The sequence below is a fragment of the Ictalurus furcatus genome, chromosome 24, assembly GCF_023375685.1.
Source record: "Ictalurus furcatus strain D&B chromosome 24, Billie_1.0, whole genome shotgun sequence".
In the NCBI taxonomy this organism is placed as follows: domain Eukaryota; kingdom Metazoa; phylum Chordata; class Actinopteri; order Siluriformes; family Ictaluridae; genus Ictalurus; species Ictalurus furcatus.
Window position 1 is genome coordinate 8,011,513 of NC_071278.1, and position 20,930 is coordinate 8,032,442.

General features: G+C 35.7%; 1 protein-coding gene across 1 annotated transcript in view; it reads right to left on the bottom strand.

The window, feature by feature from the left end:
- The window catches only part of csmd3b (CUB and Sushi multiple domains 3b), a 321,277-nt gene that overhangs the window by 247,739 nt on the left and 52,608 nt on the right, over positions 1-20,930 (bottom strand). Inside the window, exon 4 of the mRNA XM_053613516.1 lies at positions 13,769-14,031. Coding sequence (XP_053469491.1) covers positions 13,769-14,031 — 263 coding nt within the window. The remainder of the gene's footprint in view (positions 1-13,768; positions 14,032-20,930) is intronic.

Sequence of the window (20,930 nt, forward strand, 5' to 3'; positions counted from 1 at the left end):
ATAACAAATAAGACCTCTAGTTAAAATACTGCCTAACAAGGAGACCCAGCTGTGCCATTTATCGCCCATAGTCGGAAGTCCACAGGAACTGGCTGCATTCCCACTTCCACTGAGTGGTTGGTAGAAATAGCAGCAGAACCCACACACCCTGCAAAAAAACTTGCATGGCCTTTGCCCTGCTAAATTGCTGTAATCTTTCGAAATATAGGGACACATTTAATAGGTATTGGAACTGGAGCGGACTAAAGCAAATGAAAAACAAGATTCTATTTTCCACAAAATGTATTTTGTGGTTGCTGGCATCCATTAATTCATCCAGTCTACCTGGCATAGAAGGAGAACTGCACATCTCCTTGGATTAATGTAGTCACAGTTATATATGGATGCTAGGAATGGATGGGTGTTCCAGCATGAGAGCACTGAACTGCTTAAAGAGATGAAGGATTTCACTGTACATTTCTGGTATTTGTAAGAAATTCAGTACCCACAACTTTGCTCAGTGTATAGGAATGTGTAACAAAATAATGAACAACACTTAACAACTACATATACACATTTACTAGGGATGTAACTGAATACAAATACATTATAATGTGAGATAACGTGAGACAATATGTTCTAAACAGGGCATCTGGTTGAGACTAGAGATGTGCATCAGGACTGTGCAATTTTATTATTATTTTTTTTACTTTCATCTGAGTGCAAGCAATCAGCCATATATGAAGCTCATGGGACAAACAAAGCCCATGTTCAATAGCATTTATTCATTCATCCTTAGTAACTGCCTGGTGAGGGTTGTGCTGGTTTAAATTAGGCTACAAGTTTGTTTACATTATTTTTGGAAATATATTCTAAATTTGTTACACAATCTCACAGGCAGGTACAAACAAATATAAAATCTACACAAGCAGGACTGAAAAACAGTCCTGCACAGATCTCTAGTTGAGACCAATTATGAACTCAGGTGATGTGGCTGAGATTGAGTAACTGTCAGAGGCAAATTCAGTTTTTTTCCCTATTCCATGGGTGGGGTTGGTGGGGGGTGGTGTCCATAGTGGGACGATTTTAAAAAATCCAGTTTAGGCCACACCCACTTTGATTATATAGAAAAATACAGACACGGGTAGGGATATTTGGAGCATGAAGCAGATAAAGATACAGATAATGACATTATGTTGCACCCTAGAATATAATAAGCTTTGATTTACATAACACAAAGCCTTTGGTAATTAAAATGACTTATAATAAGGGTAGAGACTAGAGAAATCCTCTAGAAAGCACTAAGGTACAACTGTGCATGCATCTTATGTTAAGAGGATAAACCCGCCTCAGTGGTTGACACAAATAAACAAGTATTACATTTATGTTCTTTTCTATTGTTGAGAAAATGTCCCTTAGCTGACACCAGCTCATAAAATGCCCATAAATGAATCAGAGTTCCTGCTGGGCAGTGAAAGAGAGATAGGATAAACAATCCGATGAATCACTGGATAAGAATATCTATGTTTATGCATGTAGATGAAGGCACTGCTAAGAGAAACCTGCTGAGAGACAAGTTACTCTCCACACACCCCTCTGTCAGAAGAGTGGTGGCTCATCATTATTAGGGATCACCCCCAAATTGATGGTGATCTGTATCTGTCTTTGGATGTTTATTTGGCAATGCTGTCACAGGTGAACAGGGAATAAAGCACACAATAAAGCCTTGTGTCTTCTTGTCCATCTTCCTGGACTTGTACTGGACAACTCAAAATCATTCACTTGACATATTCCATGTTCCGCTCCACTTGTAAGATAATGTTGTGTGATCTAAGGTAGAGGTGTGCATCAAGACAAAACATGCAGATTTTACTTTCTAGACAAAGGAAGGTCAATTTCTCTAACATGAGAGTGCACAGGTTGCTCCGGCAGTGCTGCACAACATGTTTACTGAGTTCCTCCTTTATCCTCCTCAGAATCCTCCTGAGGTGATTTCAATGACTAAATCATTAAAATTTTAAGAAATACCAAGTGTGTGCAGGGAAGAGAAAATAAAAAATAATTGTGGGAGAATGCAGGATTAGTCAAGCACGTCTGCAGGAGTGGATTTTCAAAATTCCTTTCAGAGTGCGCTTTAAAAGAAAGAGTATGTTTAAAAGAACAGGTGGGGACAACGAAGGAAAGAATATTCTCTGGTTGGAGTGTAGTTGTATTCTAGGTCAAAGGACGTTAACAGTCAAACTTGCACAATGCCAACTGTGCATTTCCAGTCACTGTAGTTGTGTCCCTCTTCTCCCTATTGTTTATGTAGAATCATACTCCATATCCTCTTTTCTGTGGCAGTGAGTAGAAAAGCCTGACAGCTGGTTTCTAATGTTCAGTGGGTCATGAAACTGGAATCACAACAGTTGCTAATTTTACTCTTCTTCTGAGAGCTTCCAGTTTATTGTCCAGTGTATGAGCACTGGCCTGAATGGCAGAGGAGACCGGTGGCTGCGGCAGTTCACCCTCAACTATAGTCCTTTCGGCCCCATATCATCATTTGCTTGTTATGGTTATTCCCAGGTAACTCATGCCAGCTGCACATGAAAGAACCCTGCATCTCTGGGTGTAAGACGTTCAAAAGATGAATACTGAATCCATGCTCTGATATTGCAAACACTTGATAGTTGTATGTAATTGAGCAGAATATAACACACTGCCACTACCCCTATTATAATGTCCATACCTTCAAATTCAGGTTGACATTATATATATATATATATATATATATATATATATATATATATATATATATATATATATATATATATATATATATATGTATGTATGTATATTATACTGAGTCAATGTTTCATTTCAAATCTAGTGTGATGGGGTACAAAAATTGTCTCACTGCCCAACACTTGATAGTATTGAAAACTAGATTTCAAGTGTTCTGCCCACGTTCACAGCAAAAAGGCAATCAGACTGACATGGCAGGACCAACTACAGACATCTTCCTGTAGCATATCAGAAAACATAACGATCTTTAATCACCACTAACTCTTTACATATCTTTTAATTTTACAAACAGGATTCAGTGAACATTTTTTCATTCCAGTGACTCACTGATAGTGTTCAAAAGTTTGTTTTCCTCCTGAAAACTGCCATAATGAAGTGTGTACACACAAAAGTATGGAGAGCCAACCAGATTGTAACAGTCAAGATTCTGAAGCCTGTGGCCATAAAAGTGTACAAAAGACACAAGATGCTGTGTGGTGGTGTGTCTAAGGCTGGGACTAATAACTTACAAAATTTCCTGTAAATTGAAATTAAATTTATGCCACCGAGTAGTTGAATTCTTGAATCTAATTGGTCAGAAGTTGTGGATTCCACACAGCTCAGACAGTATTTTCTATAGTAACAGAGTCACAGTTTCTATAGTAACACAGTCATTCACAGGGACTTGTACAGCAGATCCTCCACAAAAACTTAATAATAAACCAATTAAAATACACGCTGTTTAACAAAGACAAACATGTAATTGTTAAGGTGTTTGTTAGGGGATGTTTATATAAAGTGTCAGAGCTTTGTACCTGCCATGGTGCTTTGTAAAGTTTCCCATCCACTAGACCAGCTACATGCTGATGGCCAACCTGTAAGGACTGTCACCAATCAGCTTATCAACTAATTCTAAACAAACTGAACAGTTTATAGTTGTTGATGTGCAGTGGATAATATACAGAGACTATTGCCCATCAACTGTTTCTATTTTTCTTTCATTTCATTTTGATGGTGGTTGGTGTTCTTGTTTAGTAGATCATTTATAGTCTATCATGTTGTCTTATCCTATCACAGTTTCTAATTCAGTTCATGTGGACCCTACTCAGACTTTTTAAAACATTTGACATTATGATATGCCACTGTAGGCTGGTTCAGCACAGTTTGCAGAAGATCAGTTACAGTCCACAGTTTTCATCAAGATAACAAAAATGTTGCAAAGAGAAGTGTCCAGTGATTTCTGTGTTCATTTTAACAAGTCCAAGCTACTGTAAAAAGTATGAGAATCTTACTTCATCCTTTGGCGGTATTGATTTCTCTTAACATTTTGAGATGTTTTAATGAAAATTTAAAGTGCAGACCAAAAATTCAGCATTTTGGACATTTCAATGGGTCAAAAATTTTATGCACACAAATCACTCTGTACAAAGAATACTTGTGACAGTTAGCGAGAGTCAACATGGCTGAACACTGCCTATTTACAATGTAAACATGCATAAACTGTAAACAAAGACATTGTTAACTAAAGTCTGTTCTTGATAGAATGGAAATCAGTTGCATTTAATTATCAGGAAGAATGAAATCCATTTTAAACTCCATTTATTGGAAAATAAAAGTCTGGCACCATGTGTCGTACCATTTTCAAAGTAAACCGTTTTGTATTATAGTCCAACTGGCATTATTGGCATTAGTTTAGAAATTGTGAACGTGTTAACACTGTAGCTTGAACACTGCTGCTTGAATTGACCTTGTGCGTGCCTGTACATGACTATTTGAGCTTCAGTTAGGAACAGATTAATAAAACATGCAGAAACAAACACCATCTGCCTTCTTGTCTCATCCAATAGGCATCAGTTACTTTATTCTGTGCAAATAAATGGAAGTCACAGACACACTGACATCTGAACCACCATGCCTTTTAATGAAAGGTGCCAAACTTAAACTTTAGCAATGCTGTTCACAATACCATACTGAATTAATGAAAGTCTTTGATTATATTAAAGAAATATTACAGTTGGCAACTCCATGTTTGGTATCTCTCATGCACGGTCAACGCTAATTAAATGTCTACAGTACTTAAAAAGGCCACAATATTACAATTCAAATTATTTATACTTATACACACCTTTCTTTCTTTTTGCCATTCAAAAATTTTTAAACACCCTGTATTAACATTTTTGGTTACATTTCAAGAAATGGGTTTAAGTTAAAGAAGCAAGACTATGGAGAAATAGGGATGTGACCTGAGAAATGCTTAGGAACATTGGGGGAAAACAGCTAGATCTACCACTGAAATATGCATCTAAAATCCTCCAATAGGAGGATGGAATAAGATGACAAGAAATCTAGAACTATGGTAGTGGCAATGTCGAACTATAAACTAAACATGGGATTTAAAAGAAGAGCTGTTTGTTGAATTGAGGCAGCAGCGAGAATGTATCGACAAAAAGGGACACGGCATGGAGGGAAACAGTGAATGAATTACAGCTTCCAGGTATTTAGCTAGCTAATTAGCATGCAAATGCTCTGCGCATCGAGTTTATTTACTATTATAACATCATGAAACTTTTTCATGCTTTCCAGTCGAAAAGCTACAAATCTGTACTGCATCACCGCACACTCAGTATAGCAGAAAGTAGTCATTTAATTTACAACCCCAATTCCAAAAAAGTTGGGACGTTGTGGAAAATGTAAATAAAAACAGAATGCAATGATTTACAAATCTCATAAACCCATATGTTATTCACAATAGAACATATAAAACATATCAAATGTTAAACTGAGGAAATGTACCATTTTAAGAAAAAAAATAAGGTCATTTTTAATTTGATGGCCACAACACATCTCAAAAAAGTTGGGACGGGGCAACAAAAGACTGGAAAAGTAAGTGTTACTAAAAAGAAATCGCTGGAGGTTAATTGGGAACAGGTCAGTAACATGATTGGGTATGAAAAAGAGTATCTTAGAGAGGCAGAGTCTTTCAGAAGTAAAGATGGGCAGAGATTCACCAATCTGTGAAAAACTGCATCCACAATTTGTGGAGCAATTTCAGAATAATGTTCCTCAATTTATTCCACAGTCTTGTTTCTCTAATAACACAAAGGACTAAAGACCATCCTCTTCATGTAGTGTAACGTCTATAACACCTTACCATCAATTGCAACTTCTTGTTTTTTTTTAGTTTATTGTATAATTATTTATGCACTTAGGTTTAAAATCATCCTTTTCACAGATGATTGCTAATGCACAGTATTGTATTATTGTATCTTGTATTATTTATGAACATTTTATTACCTCCTGGACCACTCTACCTGTAAAAACTAACAATTCAGGTCATCATTTCTTGCAGATTCACCAGATGCTTTGTATCTTTGCGCCTTTAACAGTTAAGTAAGTTGCTTAGACTACGAGCATCTGTTAAAGGATGTAATGTAAATATTAATGTTAACTCACATTTGGCTTCAGTTAAATTGTTGCACTTCAGAATGACAGTGGTCAGGTGACTACTTGATGTGATTTTTAAAAATAATTTGGTCTCCTCAGTATAAGTTTTCCCATTTCCTGCGGAGCATTTTGTTTCCAGGTTTATGTTTTTTAATCATTTTCCCAGACATTGAAGAGCAGTGGGGTGATATTATAGCCTAGCCCATCTAGTCACAGTGCTCCGTTTGCTAGTGCCTTATAGCTTATGTACTCTCACAAACACTGTATGGCCAAAAGTATGTGGACACCTGACCATCCCACCTATATGCGGTTCTTCCCCAAACTGCTGTTACAAAGATTGAAGCAGTCAATTGTACAGGATGTCTTTGTATACTGTAGCATTACAATTTCCCTTCACTGGAACTAAGAGACCCAAACATGCTCCATCACTACAATGCTCCTGTACACAATGCGAGGTCTATAAAGACATAGGTTGTCAAAGTTTGGGTGGCCTACACAGAGCCATGACTTTAACCCCACTGAACACCTTTAGAATGAACAGGAACACCCACTGCACACTAGGCCTTGTCACCTGAAATTAGTGCCTGATCTCATGCTCTTGATCTAATGCTCTTGTGGCTGAATGAGCACTAAATCTGGAATGTGATGTTAAAATATTACATGATTGTCAGGTGTCAAACATTTGGCCATACAGTGTATATTTGTAATGTAGGTACTCTTTGAAGCACATAACACACACACACACACACACACACACACTCACTCACAGACAGGTATTCACAGATTGTTATTTTTTTCTGTCTTATGATATAACAGCAACAATCATGTCTCTTATCCAAACATTCACACAACTCACTATGAGCTTTCAAAACCTGCTGAACATCTGAAATCAGCAGAACACTTCACATAGCCATTATGTCACAGTGGCACATATTATATCAATTCACTGAACCAAATCACATTTTGCCTGGAACAAAAAAAAAACATAAAAACAATATGCTTACATGAAATCCTTATACACTTACATAAATCACAAACACTAAGTAATGATATTTCTAAAGACATATATGTCTGATTCTCTCCATGCTCTCCTTTGTATCCTGGTTAACTGAACATCCCATCATGCATTTAGCTGTGCAACCATGGGGTGGTCAGAGGTTCATCCAAACAAACGGTGCTCAGGCAAGCAAACAAAGTGACAAACACATGCTTGCATGCACCCATATCTAGAGTGTGCAGAGGGGTCTGTGCAAACCATGCTACACTGGCAAGGAGTCAGGAGTTCACTGCCTTACAGTCCCAACAGGACAACAATGACAAAAGGAAACAGGAAAAAAATGACACATTCTGGGTTTTTTTTTTTTTTAAACACTTTTAGCTTTCTGTTCGAACATTGTAATGCACACATACCTTGCATATGCTGAATTTCCTCACAGTAAGGACAGTTACATGCACAACTATGCATCCCTGTTGAGGCTATGTGTACAGTGCATCACAGAGACGACTGAGCATTTTCAGTCAACATACACACTGTATCTCTTCCTCTTCTAACCTTTGCCTTTTGTTGTTTATCTTAAACAGCACCTGTTTTATATGGAAGTCCGTTCTGCCACGGAGAAAAAATAAATTAAAAAAGGTCATTGTGACCCAAAACTGAGAGTTTAAATCTTGTAATTCTGACTTTATTTCTCGCAATTTTGAGTCAACACCTCGCAATTCTTAAATTTTTTCTTACAGTTCATATTCTGTTCATATTGCAGAAATCTGACATTATAGTGAGTTTACATCTCACAATTCTGACTTTTATTTACTCGCAATTTAGACATCCACTTGACAGTACCTGAAATGAGACTAACTTCAGGTAATGAATACAGCTAGTATCTGTTTGTCCTTGTCTTGATTAGCTGATGAGTGTTGTTCTTATATAGTCTATTTATAGAGAATGATTGATGCTTTTTTGGTACATTCTTTGTAACTCCCTTAATGACAAGTTTGTGTCAAACTCTAACTTTTCAGGGGGAAAAAAGTCAGAATTGTGAGATATAACTGCACAACTGCAAAAAATAAAGTTGCAATTCTAAGATATAAAGTTGCAATTACATTTTTAATTGTTTTTTTTCCCCTCCATGGCAGAACAGGCTTCCATAGCTTTAGCATAATAAATCTGGCTATTTAAACTGTATGGTTTATGAATTCATAGACAATATTTTTCATAAACACACCTGTTAATATCAGTTAAACCTGGCTACGGGCCAGCAATAAGTACACAGTACCTGATTTGGTGATGGACTGACTTGTCACAACACAAATGAACAGAAAACAAGCACAGCCACAAAAAGCGATGCATATTCCTACCTTGTTCATTGATAGCTATGATATTATAGCATTTTTATAACACTACTTTGAATATAGTCATTAATGGTAATATGTACTATGAAGGTCATATCTATAATGATCTATAAATACATTGATAACATGCTCTGTAATACATTTATAAGGCATAATAAATATTGCAAAATGCATTGCATGTTATAGCAATGTCTGTTATGCAAAAAGTAATAGAATTGATTTATTTGTCAATTGTAAATGAATGAAAAGATATTAATTATAAACACACGTATATTTTTCAGAGACAAGTTGTATTTGTGATCTTGAGTAAAGTGAGCCAGATTTTAAAAGTTATTATAGCATAGCATGTGGTTTTCATGAATTCTTGAATCAGAAGGTGTTGATTAATTTTCTACAACAGCAGCTCTCGCAATAGTTCCGGTTGTAACATAAATCACAGGTTAATATCAATGCACTCGCTCTAATACATAGCTCATACACAGGGACGTGTAAAGCAGATGCTCCACATAATGTGAGGTTAATAATAAACTGATTTTTTTTTTTTTATTATAAAAATGTGTTGTTAGGAGAGGTTTATGTGACATTTCTGGAAGGAGTCTTGAATGACAGCGCTCTGTAACGGTCAGAATAACAAACTAACTTGCATTGCGGATGTCATTAAATAACATTAAATGTAAAAAGAGCAAAGGGTTGTTAATTACTACATTATAAATAGTAATCATTGGCAAATCGCTGTGGTATAAGCAGAATAACAGACATTGGAACATGCTGGAACATAAAAAATAATCCATTTTAAATTCCTATTAAATTCCTATAACAGCATGGCTCATTGTGTGTTATTCCTTAATTAATAAACGTTCAGAATTTACATTATTACATTTGTCACAGTTGTCTTAATTCCAGTTGCATCAAGCGCATTATTAATAACAATAAACCATTGACTAGTAAACAGTCAAATATGTTGAAGTTAAGACATTAAGAGCAATAAACAGAGAATAACAGACTAATATAACTGATATTGAGTTTCTTTGCTCTTAGAGTTGTGCTACAAACAGTACTTATTATGCATCATGCTAACATCATAATAAATTATAAACATTGTTATAAAGTGTAATGCATCTTCATTACTAATAATAATAATAACTTGTAATGCCTTAGGAATGCATGACTGTGTATATGTATATGTGTATATGTGTATATGGTCGTCATAGAAAGTGGTAACAAATTAATTATTACATGTAATGGAAGCATTAAACAGATTACATATTTACCATGAATGGTACTTCTCCTCCAGTGCTATAAGAAACTCTGACCGATCAGATGCTTATAAAATCCCTTAGAAATTTGATAGCCAGCTGCCCTGAGAGTCATAGTAAATAAAGCTTTTCAGTAAAGCTCTGCTGAACTGTGCTTGTGGCCATAAAAAAGTCTGTGATGGATTATTGGTCAGTATAAAAGTAATCACGTAACTTTAGTTACCTGTATGATATCACACTAACTGAGCACAATAAAGCATTTTTATCTCTGACTGAAGACGATGCCTTCCATTACTGTCTGTGGATTTAGAGTGCAATAACACACAACCCATACAATAAAGTACAACTGCTATCCCAAGTGCAAATGTGCAAAGAATTGAAGATAATATTATGTGAGTTTTTCTGTTTCAATGCCCTTGTCTCTACTTGACTTGTTAGCAGCATGGCTGAGAAAGAGGGTTCAATTTTAGGTCAGTCTAATAGACAACTATCCACAATTCAATGTGTAGTGACCCAGTCTGACCCTGCACATATTAGTAAGCTTGTCTCATCTTGTACTGCACAAAACATGTTATTTCACTGAGAAAGTGAAGGGCAGTAGAGTGATTCCATGTTATTTTAGAGTTTGTGGAGAATTTAGACTCTTGTATATAACTTGAAATATTATATTAAATGTCAATTTAAGTCATTACATTATTATCTGTATGTGTCATCAGAGAACATCAGAGTTTTTCTCTTTACCTCAACTGTCTAGATCGCCTTTCAAAGCAGTTATACAAACAGTAAAAAAAAAAAAAAAAAAAAAAAAAAAATCGTGCCCAAAATACTTTCACTATAGATTTTTGGTAAAATTTTGCAGGCTCCTCTATGCTCTAGGTATTACTCATGTAAGTGTGTGTAACAGTACTGGGTAATAATTTTGTGTAAAAAAAGAGAACCTAAACAGATTTAAAACTAAAGCGGTGGTTTGCAAACCAGTCCTCAGAGTCCCTAAGATGCAGCACACGTCCCTGTGGTGTATGAGCTGAGATTGAGGAATAATTTTAATTGTCTGAGAGGCCATGAGGACTTTGAGAACCACTGAACTAAAGTACACTAAAATGCCAGACAGGTTTTAGCTATTAAGGAGAAAAAATGTAAGAGAAATAACTGTGGTGGCTAGCAAGGCAGGTTAACTAAATGCTACTAAAATGCCTTACAGGTTCTAGATATTTGGAGGGAATTACAGCATAACTGGATATTTATTTAAAATAATGACATGGAAGCAGGAAAGTAAACTGGGAAATCCTGTGTCTGGTTATTCAGGCGAAAGGGGAAAAATGATTCAGAAGACATTATGTCAATATTACCTCAAAGAATCACCAATATACAATCTACTCTTGATAACTACAAACCTTTGAAATTAGATTGATTAGACTGATAATATACTCACGTGTACTGTATGTAGGAATCATCCAGCATAGTACACAAACTTTACAGAAAAATAGAATAAAATTCATCAGCTGTGCAAGCAAAGGTTCTGAGGCTATAGGTGGTGAAACCATTTGATGTTCATGGTAGTTGATTAAGTAATAGTTGTTGTCAAATCACTGTATTTATTCCACAGGGTTCCCAAGTTCTGAGAGTGTAGAAAAGCTCTTTTTTTTGGTCCCACAGGAACAACTGGCACTGGAAACTGAGATGTCAATAATGCTGTGTCCATTGCTGTTTTATTAGTGGTATGATAAAGTGAGCACCAAAGGAATTCTCTCTGTCTTAGCAGTGGATTGTTTAAAGGTCAGTGCATCTGTTGTCTTAATAGTTCTAACACAGGTCATGGCATCATCTATGACTTTCTTAGGGAGCCAAAAGTTATAAAAAATAATCACACGTTCCTCTTTTTTTCTCAGGAAGAAATCTTTGATCTCAGTGCAAGTCCAAGTCTCTGTAGCTGGGAATAAGGATTGGAAAATTTACAGTGCTTGGGATGGAAATAGTTGTACTGTAAGTTAATATGAGTGTGTAGGATGATCATCGATAGTGGTATGAGAGGAGACATGTCCAAAAAGATCATGCTTGCATTGAGTGAAATGTGGAGAAGGAACAAATGAAAAGCTGGAGCACTTGTGTAAGTTGGTAGCAATGACACATTCCATCAGTTTACTTCAGGAACAGTATGGGTACATGTACAGTGGATTGTTAAATGGTTCATATAGGAAGGTGCCATTTTATTGCCCATACTGACTCCTCTGACTTGAGAGTAAAATCTAGAATTAAGGATGTAGCAGTTTAGTATTAAGACAAGTCTGATAATCTGATAAAAAAAGACTGTCATAGTATGGATTATTCTCCAGTCATGCATCGAAAAAAGAGTTTTAGCTCTCAGTCTGACTTCATTAGAGATTACTGCATATAGGCTTTATTTATTTATTTATTTATTTTAGATATCCTGCAGAAATGGCACTAGAAACAGTTGAATGGATGGAAGACTGTAGCTGGGGAGTGATGTTACTATTGATCCGTCTACAGTACAGAGTGTACAAAAAGTTAGGAACCAATGAGTCAATGGTTTCCATTGACTTCAGAAACTCGTGAAGTTTGGATGACCTAATTACAATGGATCTTAAGCAACAGATTTTTTTTTTACTTTCAATAACAGCAGTAAATTTAGGAGTGGCTCTCAGATAGGCCTTTGGATAATACCGAGATCTCTGTAGAAGTTAGTTCCAGATCGTTGTGTACAGTGATTACTTTTTTTTAGAGTTTGAACAAACAGTTCTTTTGCCTTTGCTGTCTTCATAAGTCCCCTTACGTGCAGTTAGCATTTGTTTTTAGTATTTCTCATGAATTTAAAAATGTCTCAATTAAGTGTGTGTGTGTGTGTGTGTGTGTGTGTGTGTGTGTGTGTGTGTGTGTGTTAAAACACTGAATTTACTTTGTGTATTAAATCACAACACAGAATTAAAAAATTAGATCGTGATCAATCCTCTGCACATTCTGAAAATCACTTAAAGAGAGATGATTGCACTGAGATATTACAGGCTGTTGACTTTGCTGACTTTGAAGTTGAACTGGAACTACTTGGCAAAGATGTTATCTTTCAAACATCTCAGAATAAAGGTGATGTGGTCAGTGAGTCTGGTTTTCGTCCAAATAAATGAAGCGAATGTGAATGAAGATGTAGTCCAGTGAGAATTTAATTGCTTGCTTGTAGAAAGTTAGCAGTTGAAAAGCATAAATCTGAAGAAGAATCAAAGAAGCAACTGCAGTGCACTTCAGTAATAAGTGTAGATGTCGTTCTAATTAAGTGTTTGTATTGCTGGCTGTTGCTATGGGAATAATGACGTGAAGAAGGAAAAAGACCTCATCTATCCCCTCAAAACATTAGAGCCATTACAATTAACTCACTTCTCTTATTGTTTTTTATTTCCACATCTACAATTAATACTGTAAACAAAATAAACATTCTTTACACTTTCCTAATCATAGTCATCTACACAAACTAAGTTAAACACAGGAATTTACTGGATACATACAGAAAAAAACATTCATTGCATTGCACTCTTATACTGACATAAGTTTTTGAACTTACCTATTTTCTCAAATACCAAATAACTATCAGGTATTTTTTTTCCCAGTGTACCTTCCTGCTTGAACGTTTGGTATTACATTTAAATGTAGAGTGAATATATTTTACTTATCACCGTTTTATACTAAACCAGGTATTTTAAGATACCTACAACTTGTCTGGTCTTCCCATGTATGTTAGTTAAAATTTCTTGTGACTATCTTTATCTCCCCAAATCATCCAGTTTTGCACTTACCTGCTTGAATTATAAGAAATCCCTAGCGTCTGAAATGTTCTTTTTTAGTGACTTGATTCAGGGCTATACAGTGCCAATGCTAATGCTACTGCATTCTACTATTAACACAAACACAAGCTGCTGGTTTGAAGATGGCAAGAGATACTATTCATGCAAACAACATTAGCAAGTTACGATGCCCAAATAAAGCAATGAAAAAAATGAATTCGAGACGAAAGCATGAACCACACCAACAACACAACACAAAAATGCAAAACAAAGTGAAAAAGGAAAAACAAACAAACAAACAAACAAGCCAAAAACAACAAAAAGAGCATACCACAAATTTACCATAAAAGAGTAACAAAGGGTGGACTCACAGATAGAAAACTTGTTGTTGTTGTCTTTGCCAGGAAATAATTTTACTCCTCTAGATTTAAAATCTACCGACCTTTTCACTAGTTCAAGAGGAAAAACAAAACAAAACAAAACAAACAAAAAACATAAAAATCAGGTGAAACAGGTCACAAATTAATTTGTCAGTATTAAGGAAAGAAAGAATCATCAAGCTTATGAAATGCAAAAAAATAAATAAATAATAATAACTAAAACAGTAGTAAACTTCCCGTTGAGCTTTGGAAATGGAAATCAAAGCAAAAGTGTGCTGAAATGAAAGGGAAGGGAGAGAGAAGATTAATAAAGAAGCAGCAGCACAGGACTTCTGTTCATCTGTTAACCTTGAAATTGATGGAGAATTTTCAAATTGTATGCCCACATCATCTTATGGATCAGGCTTTGCCTCCACTGTCTAATCGGTTTTTAGGGCCATAAGTGATCTGTCAAAGTTGTTCTACTAATTTAAAAAACAAAGAAGGGACAATTCTGTCTCACTCTGTCTGTCTGTATCGCTTTCTATCTCACTCTTAAACACAATAGCACAAACACATACAGTTGTATAGCAAGACTTTATGTTCTAAGTGAGCCAGTGGATAATCCCCATCATCTCATAGGTTACACAGAAGTCCTGTTCGAAATGTCAAGCATAATAATCATAATAATAATAATAATAATATGAAAACATTCACATTTTCAGAAATGCTTTCTCTTTCAGAAATGATGCATGTAATGAAATTATACTATACATATAATTTGTGCATTTAACAAATAATTTAAACTGACATTTGTTGCAACACAACAAATGTCATCACATTTTTAATGTAACCTGTAAATGACAAATATATGAGGAACTCAAAGGACATCAAAGGGATAAACATTCAAGTTAAAGCCTTTAACATGCATTGTGTATGACCACATGGTTCATATCTGCTGGGTTAACAGTCATCATACTATTAAAAAAATTATCTTCTGTACAGTCTGAAACTGTTATTGCACAGTAAACAAAACCCTGGACCATGTTTCTTCCACTAATATTGGCACCCTTGGTAAATATGAGCAAAGAATGATGTGAAAAAAATGCCTTTATTGTTTAACCTTTTGATATTTTGATGAAAACATTCACACAAAAAAATTCTGCTATCATGAATATCAAACAATTGAAAACACAGGTTTATCAAAATAAAATCTTTGTTAAATATAGGTGTGCAACAATTATGGGCACCCCTATTAATTCATATGAAAAAAATATATATATATATTTGAAGTATATTCCCATTGATATTTAAAAATATATATATAAATTATATTTCAAATTGCTCAACCATGACTTTCTGTTTCACAGGGGTATAGATATGAGGTAACACACAGACCAAGGAATATAGCTGTGATGTGCGGCAAAAGGTTGTTGAGCTTCACACAATGGGAAGTGTCTATAAGAAAATAGCAGAAGCATTGAAAATGCCTATTTCCACCATCAGGGCAATAATTAAGAAGTTCCAGTCAACTGGAAATGTTATGAATCAACCTGGAATTGGACGTGTGTCTATATTGTCTCAACAAACTGTGAAGAGGATAGTTTGAGTGGCCAAAACATCTCCAAGGATCACAGCTGGAGAACTGCAGAAGTTAGTTGTGTCTTGGGGTCAGAGAGTCTCCAAAACTACAATCCGAAGTCACCTACATCACCACAAGATGTTTGGAAGGGTTTCAAGAAAAAAGCCTCTACTCTCATCCAAAAACAAACTCGAGTGTCTTCAGTTTGCCAGACACTACTGGAACTTCAAATGGGATCGGGTTCTATGGTCAGATGAAACCAACATAGCGCTTTTGGTAATAAACACCAGAGGTGGTTTTGTCGCACACAGAGAGGTAGCTATATGGGAAAAGTTTCTCATGCCCACGGTTAAATATGGTGGTGGATCTTTAATGTTTTGGTGCTGTATTTCTGCCAGAGGACCTGGACATTTTGTTAGGATACATGGCGTCATGGACTCTATCAAATATCAACAGATATTAAATGAAAACCTGACTGCCTCTGTCAGAAACATTAAATGGGTCATGGCTGGATCTTCCAGCAGGATGAGGTTAAACAATAAAGACAATTTAACACAGCCTTCTTTGCTCATATTTACCAAGGGTGCCAATATTAGTAGAGGGCATTGTAATACAATAAGACAGAGTGAGTGTTTTCCATCATTGTGTGTGTGTGTGTGTGTGTGTGTGTGAGAGAGAGAGAGAGAGTGAGAGAGGGGACTGAGAATGAAGAAGAAAGAAGAAGGCACCTATAAAGCACAAAAGGGTACAAAAGGCACAGTCACAACACTTCTGAAGCACACTCCTGTTCTAAAGTGTTAGTATTCACACTCCATCTTCTGTTGAAGATGTGCTTCTCAAACCAAGTGCACTACATTTTTTTCTTCAAAATAGAGATGGGAATAGGAAAGAGGATGTTTGCCCACCCTTACATAATGACATTTGTCACTTTAAAAGCATTTACTATATGCAGCTAACACTGAATGGATAAAATCAGTGGTTTCACTGTAAATTTAAATGTATGAGATTATAGTGCATATGCAACACAAATAAATCTTGAAACAAGGACACACACACACACACACACACACACACACACACACACACAAACATCAGGCTCACATCTGAATCCACCACCAATCCACAGTTTGATTGAATCCTGACATTAGCTCACTTTCATTCACCTGCCTATTAAACTCAAGTTTTTCCTGTTAACCCTCACTTACCAGTTCATTCATGGATCTTTGTGAGGTTTGGCTATTCCAGTGCATATTCCTAAGTGTTTTCTCTGTTCATTATTCCTGTTTCTTACTTCTTCTTCTTTTTTTTTTTTTTTTACTTCTGCCCTTCGTTTTGATTTTGATTGCCCTGCATTTTTTTGCCTGAAGTTCGACTCCTGCCTGTTTCCTTGACTCAATCAAGTGCTGGTGTGTACATCAGGATTGCCCATTCTGTCATGATTTTTCAGTGGGACATATTCATGGAGTCAAACAGATCAGTCACATGGAAATGTAAGTACACCCCTACATTTATCACACCTTCTCATCCATAAAACACCATATAATTCAGGTGTTCAAGATCAGGTGCCAGTGATTAGAACCTGCTTAGGGAGTACAGGTGGAACCTGTCTTATTTATACTCCTCTCATATCTAGTGTCTGGTGTTCCCTTTGTTATTGAGTTGTGTGGTGTCATGAAGATCTATAGAGTTCTGTAAGGCCTTCAGAAAAAAGGTTGTGGATGTCTAGGTGTATGGCAAGTGATTTAAAAACATCTCCAAATTATTTGAAATACAACATTCCACTGTAAGTAAAGTCATCTACTAATGGTGCAAATTTCAAACAACTGACAATTTGTCCAGGACTGGTCGTCCCAGCAAATTCAGCCCAAGAGCAGAACGTCTGATGCAAAAAGAAGTTGCAAGAACCCCAAAACTGAATCACAGGATCTACTAGTAAGTCTTGCAACTGTTGGTGTCAAAGTGCGTGGTTCTACAATCAGAAAGAGACTGCATAAATTTGACCTGCACGTGAGGGGTGCCAGGAAAAAGCCTTTGCAAGAAGTTATAGGCAAAGACCAGGCTTTTTGGAATAATGTGCTCTGGACAGAGGAATCAAAGATGGAGTTGTTTGGTCACAGTAACAGCAGACATGTTTGGTGCAGACCAAAGACAGCTTTTCAGGACAAACACCTCATATCAACAGTGAAGCATTTCAGTGGACCTAAAGTGGACCTTTCAAAAGGATAATGATCCTAAGCACACTTGCAAATCCACCAAGGAATGGCTCAAAAAGAAGAAATGGAGGGTTATGGAATGGCCTAGTCAAAGCCTGGATTTGAATCCCATTGAAATGTTGTGGGGGGATTTGAAACATGCAAGAAAACCCTCAAACATCTTTTAACTGAAAGAATATTGCATAGAAGAGTGGTCAAAAATTCCAGCAAGCCTGGTGGGCAATAATGCAAAACGCCTTCAAGAAGTTATTTCTGCTAACGGGGGCAATACTAGCTTCTGAGGCCAAGGGTGTACTTACTTTTTCCACAGAAGATTATCACCTTTATTGATATGTCTGTTGAATAAATGATTGAAAAGTTCATTTTCCTTGTGTTTGTTAAAGTATATAATCTTCATTAATATGTACTGTTTCAAAGAGGTTCAAATGTTTGCTTGTCCAAATATGTCAAAAAAGCCAACAATTTCCATGGGGTGTACTTATTTTTTTTCACATGACTGTATATAGTCATATACAGTAATCAACTGTCCAGTCCACTAACCAAATGTTTAAAAGTGTAGCTTTAGAAATACTAAACTGTTTTATTTCAGAAGATGCAATATATCATGTCCTATATATTGCAGACTTCCTCTGTGAATGTTCGGGTTGAGGGTGATGGCAATTTTTTTTTTTTTTCAAAATATTGTGAAGGAATACTGGATTTCCAGTTTTGATATTTCTACAAAATTACCAAAATTCCTTCCTCAGAGTCAGTCAACATGCTGGTTTCTGCTGGTTATGCACACAGTAAAGCTGTTATCAAAAAAAATTATTTCCCTGAAACCAAACAGTGAGATGTTCTGAGATATATCTGGATGTGTTTAAACTGACAGGTACCAAATAGAGTTCTCAATTTAATGAGGATGCAATCCTATCTTTCTTGCTATGGACTGGTGCTAGGCAGGCATTATGAACAGAATCACTGAAGAATCATTGAAGAAAACCCTGAAATGAGGTAATGAACCATGTTACTAGCCATATTAAAAAGATTCCACGAAGTACTAGCTAATTCTGCGCCACATGTTGGTAAGACTTATATCTATGATACACCTCAGCATAGGTTCATTATAATTCAGCTCATAGGACATTATCATGTTTACAGTACTCACAATGCTTTGAGAGCAAGGCCAGATGCAGTACGTTCCTATGATAGTTAGGAGTACACAGCTCATGCAAGCTACAGATGAAACATCTTCTGAAAACCTTCAACTGGAAAATGTATATAAATTCTTATTATAAAATGTCATATAAAATATGACAAGGTCATGCTCAGAACAGTACATTGCATTACAATGGCCAGAGCTATCAATTTCCATTTTAACCACTTAGGCTTTGAGAGGAACCTATATCCCATAATGTCAAATAATTGAGAAACTATGTTTTAAGCACTCAGGTAATGGTAAGTGCTTACGTATCCATAGTGCAAAGCTATCGGTTATAGCAGTCAATCAATTCAACCTATACCTGTGAGTCATGATATCAACTACTGCTGTATAAATATCATGGAATAACTTCTATGAAACACATTTATCATAGCTCACCAGCCACACTTATACACCCAAACAGCCAATCATGTGGAAGCAGAGCAATGCATAAATTGCATTAAAGAAATGCATAAATCCAATTAATCAAATAAATTGAGATTCTGGGAAACTGATTTGAATTACAAAGGATAATCAATACTGGACCAATAGCACTGTAGTTGAATTAACAATCATACATCATGGTCAACTGCCAAAAATAGTGAAAACAATAATTAGAAATTCTTGCAGTTTCTAGATCCAAAGATCTCAATGTCTCCATGCAGTATAAAGATGAAAAAAACAACAACTTGAAAATCTAATAATAAAATAATAATAATACTAGATGCCCTGTGGGGTAGTCCATTTCCATAAACAAATAAAACCAAATGAGAAAGCAAATGTTTCAGGTTAGCAGAAAATGATACTAATGAATTCATTTAAAACAAAAAGTACACTTTAATTTGATGCTCGCACACTCTATTTAAAAGTTGTGGCTTAAGAAAGTTGTTATTAGATATGTGGGCCTGCGGCTGCACATGTTTTAGCACTTATGTGAAGCAATGGCTTAGCAAACCTGCCAAAGACAAATAATGGTTTTAGCACACATCTGTGCCAAAGTTAACTGTCTATACTATTGCTTTTCTCTTAGGTGAATATGAATTTGGTGCCAGTTTTGTTTATTTGGTTTAGTCTATTCTTTACTAAGTATCTTGGTTTAGTGTCATGCTTTTATTTGACAAGTTTTACAATACTCCAGCTATATTTTTGGGCTGTTTTGATAATGGGAACTTTAGCACTATAATGCATGCCTATTATGTCAATTAACAAGTGTCCATAAACATAAGGATTAAACTGATTCACAACACACTTTTCTGGCAACACAATATAGTTATGCTACAGTGATCTAAAATACATACAGTTTTTTTATGTAAAGTTTTAAAAAAGCTCTCTATATACTTTATACTATGCTATATCCCCATTTCTACATGGTCTATCAATAACAAACATAACACACACTAAAGTTTCAAGCCAGCACTTTTGACAGAAGTTGGATATATTGCTTTGAATGACCTCCCCTGTCATAAAAACATAATGTGACTTAGTTACTGCTACCTCACCAAAGCATCGTCAAGCAAATGCTGTCTTTTTTTTATTTTTGTTTTGTTTCTTTTTACACTTTGCACCCTTTCTTAGGCGATCTTAATGTGGGAGTCTTTGCATCATCTTATTGTTTTTTGGTTGGTCCATATCCATATTGTGAACAATAGATCATACTAAGGTTCAGACGTACTGTATATACGTTTAATGCAAAACGTTACCCCAGTGCAACTGACATTAATGTTCAGTTTACTAAGACTGTAACTCATTATGCAAAACGCAGTTTGGACCCCCTACTAAATGTGTTCTGCATGAGGTGCAAACTGCAGTAAAATGGAAACGGTCAACCACAAATAGCCATCAAGAAAAAAAAGTCCAATAATGAAGAGATACATGTTTTAATAATGAAGACTCTCATTTAAAAAAATAAAATTAAATTAAATGATATAGAGGGAATTAATATGGCTGATTTAGCATTAAATAATCTCGAAGTTTATTAAATAATAAAAAAAAACACAATGTACAGATATGCTAC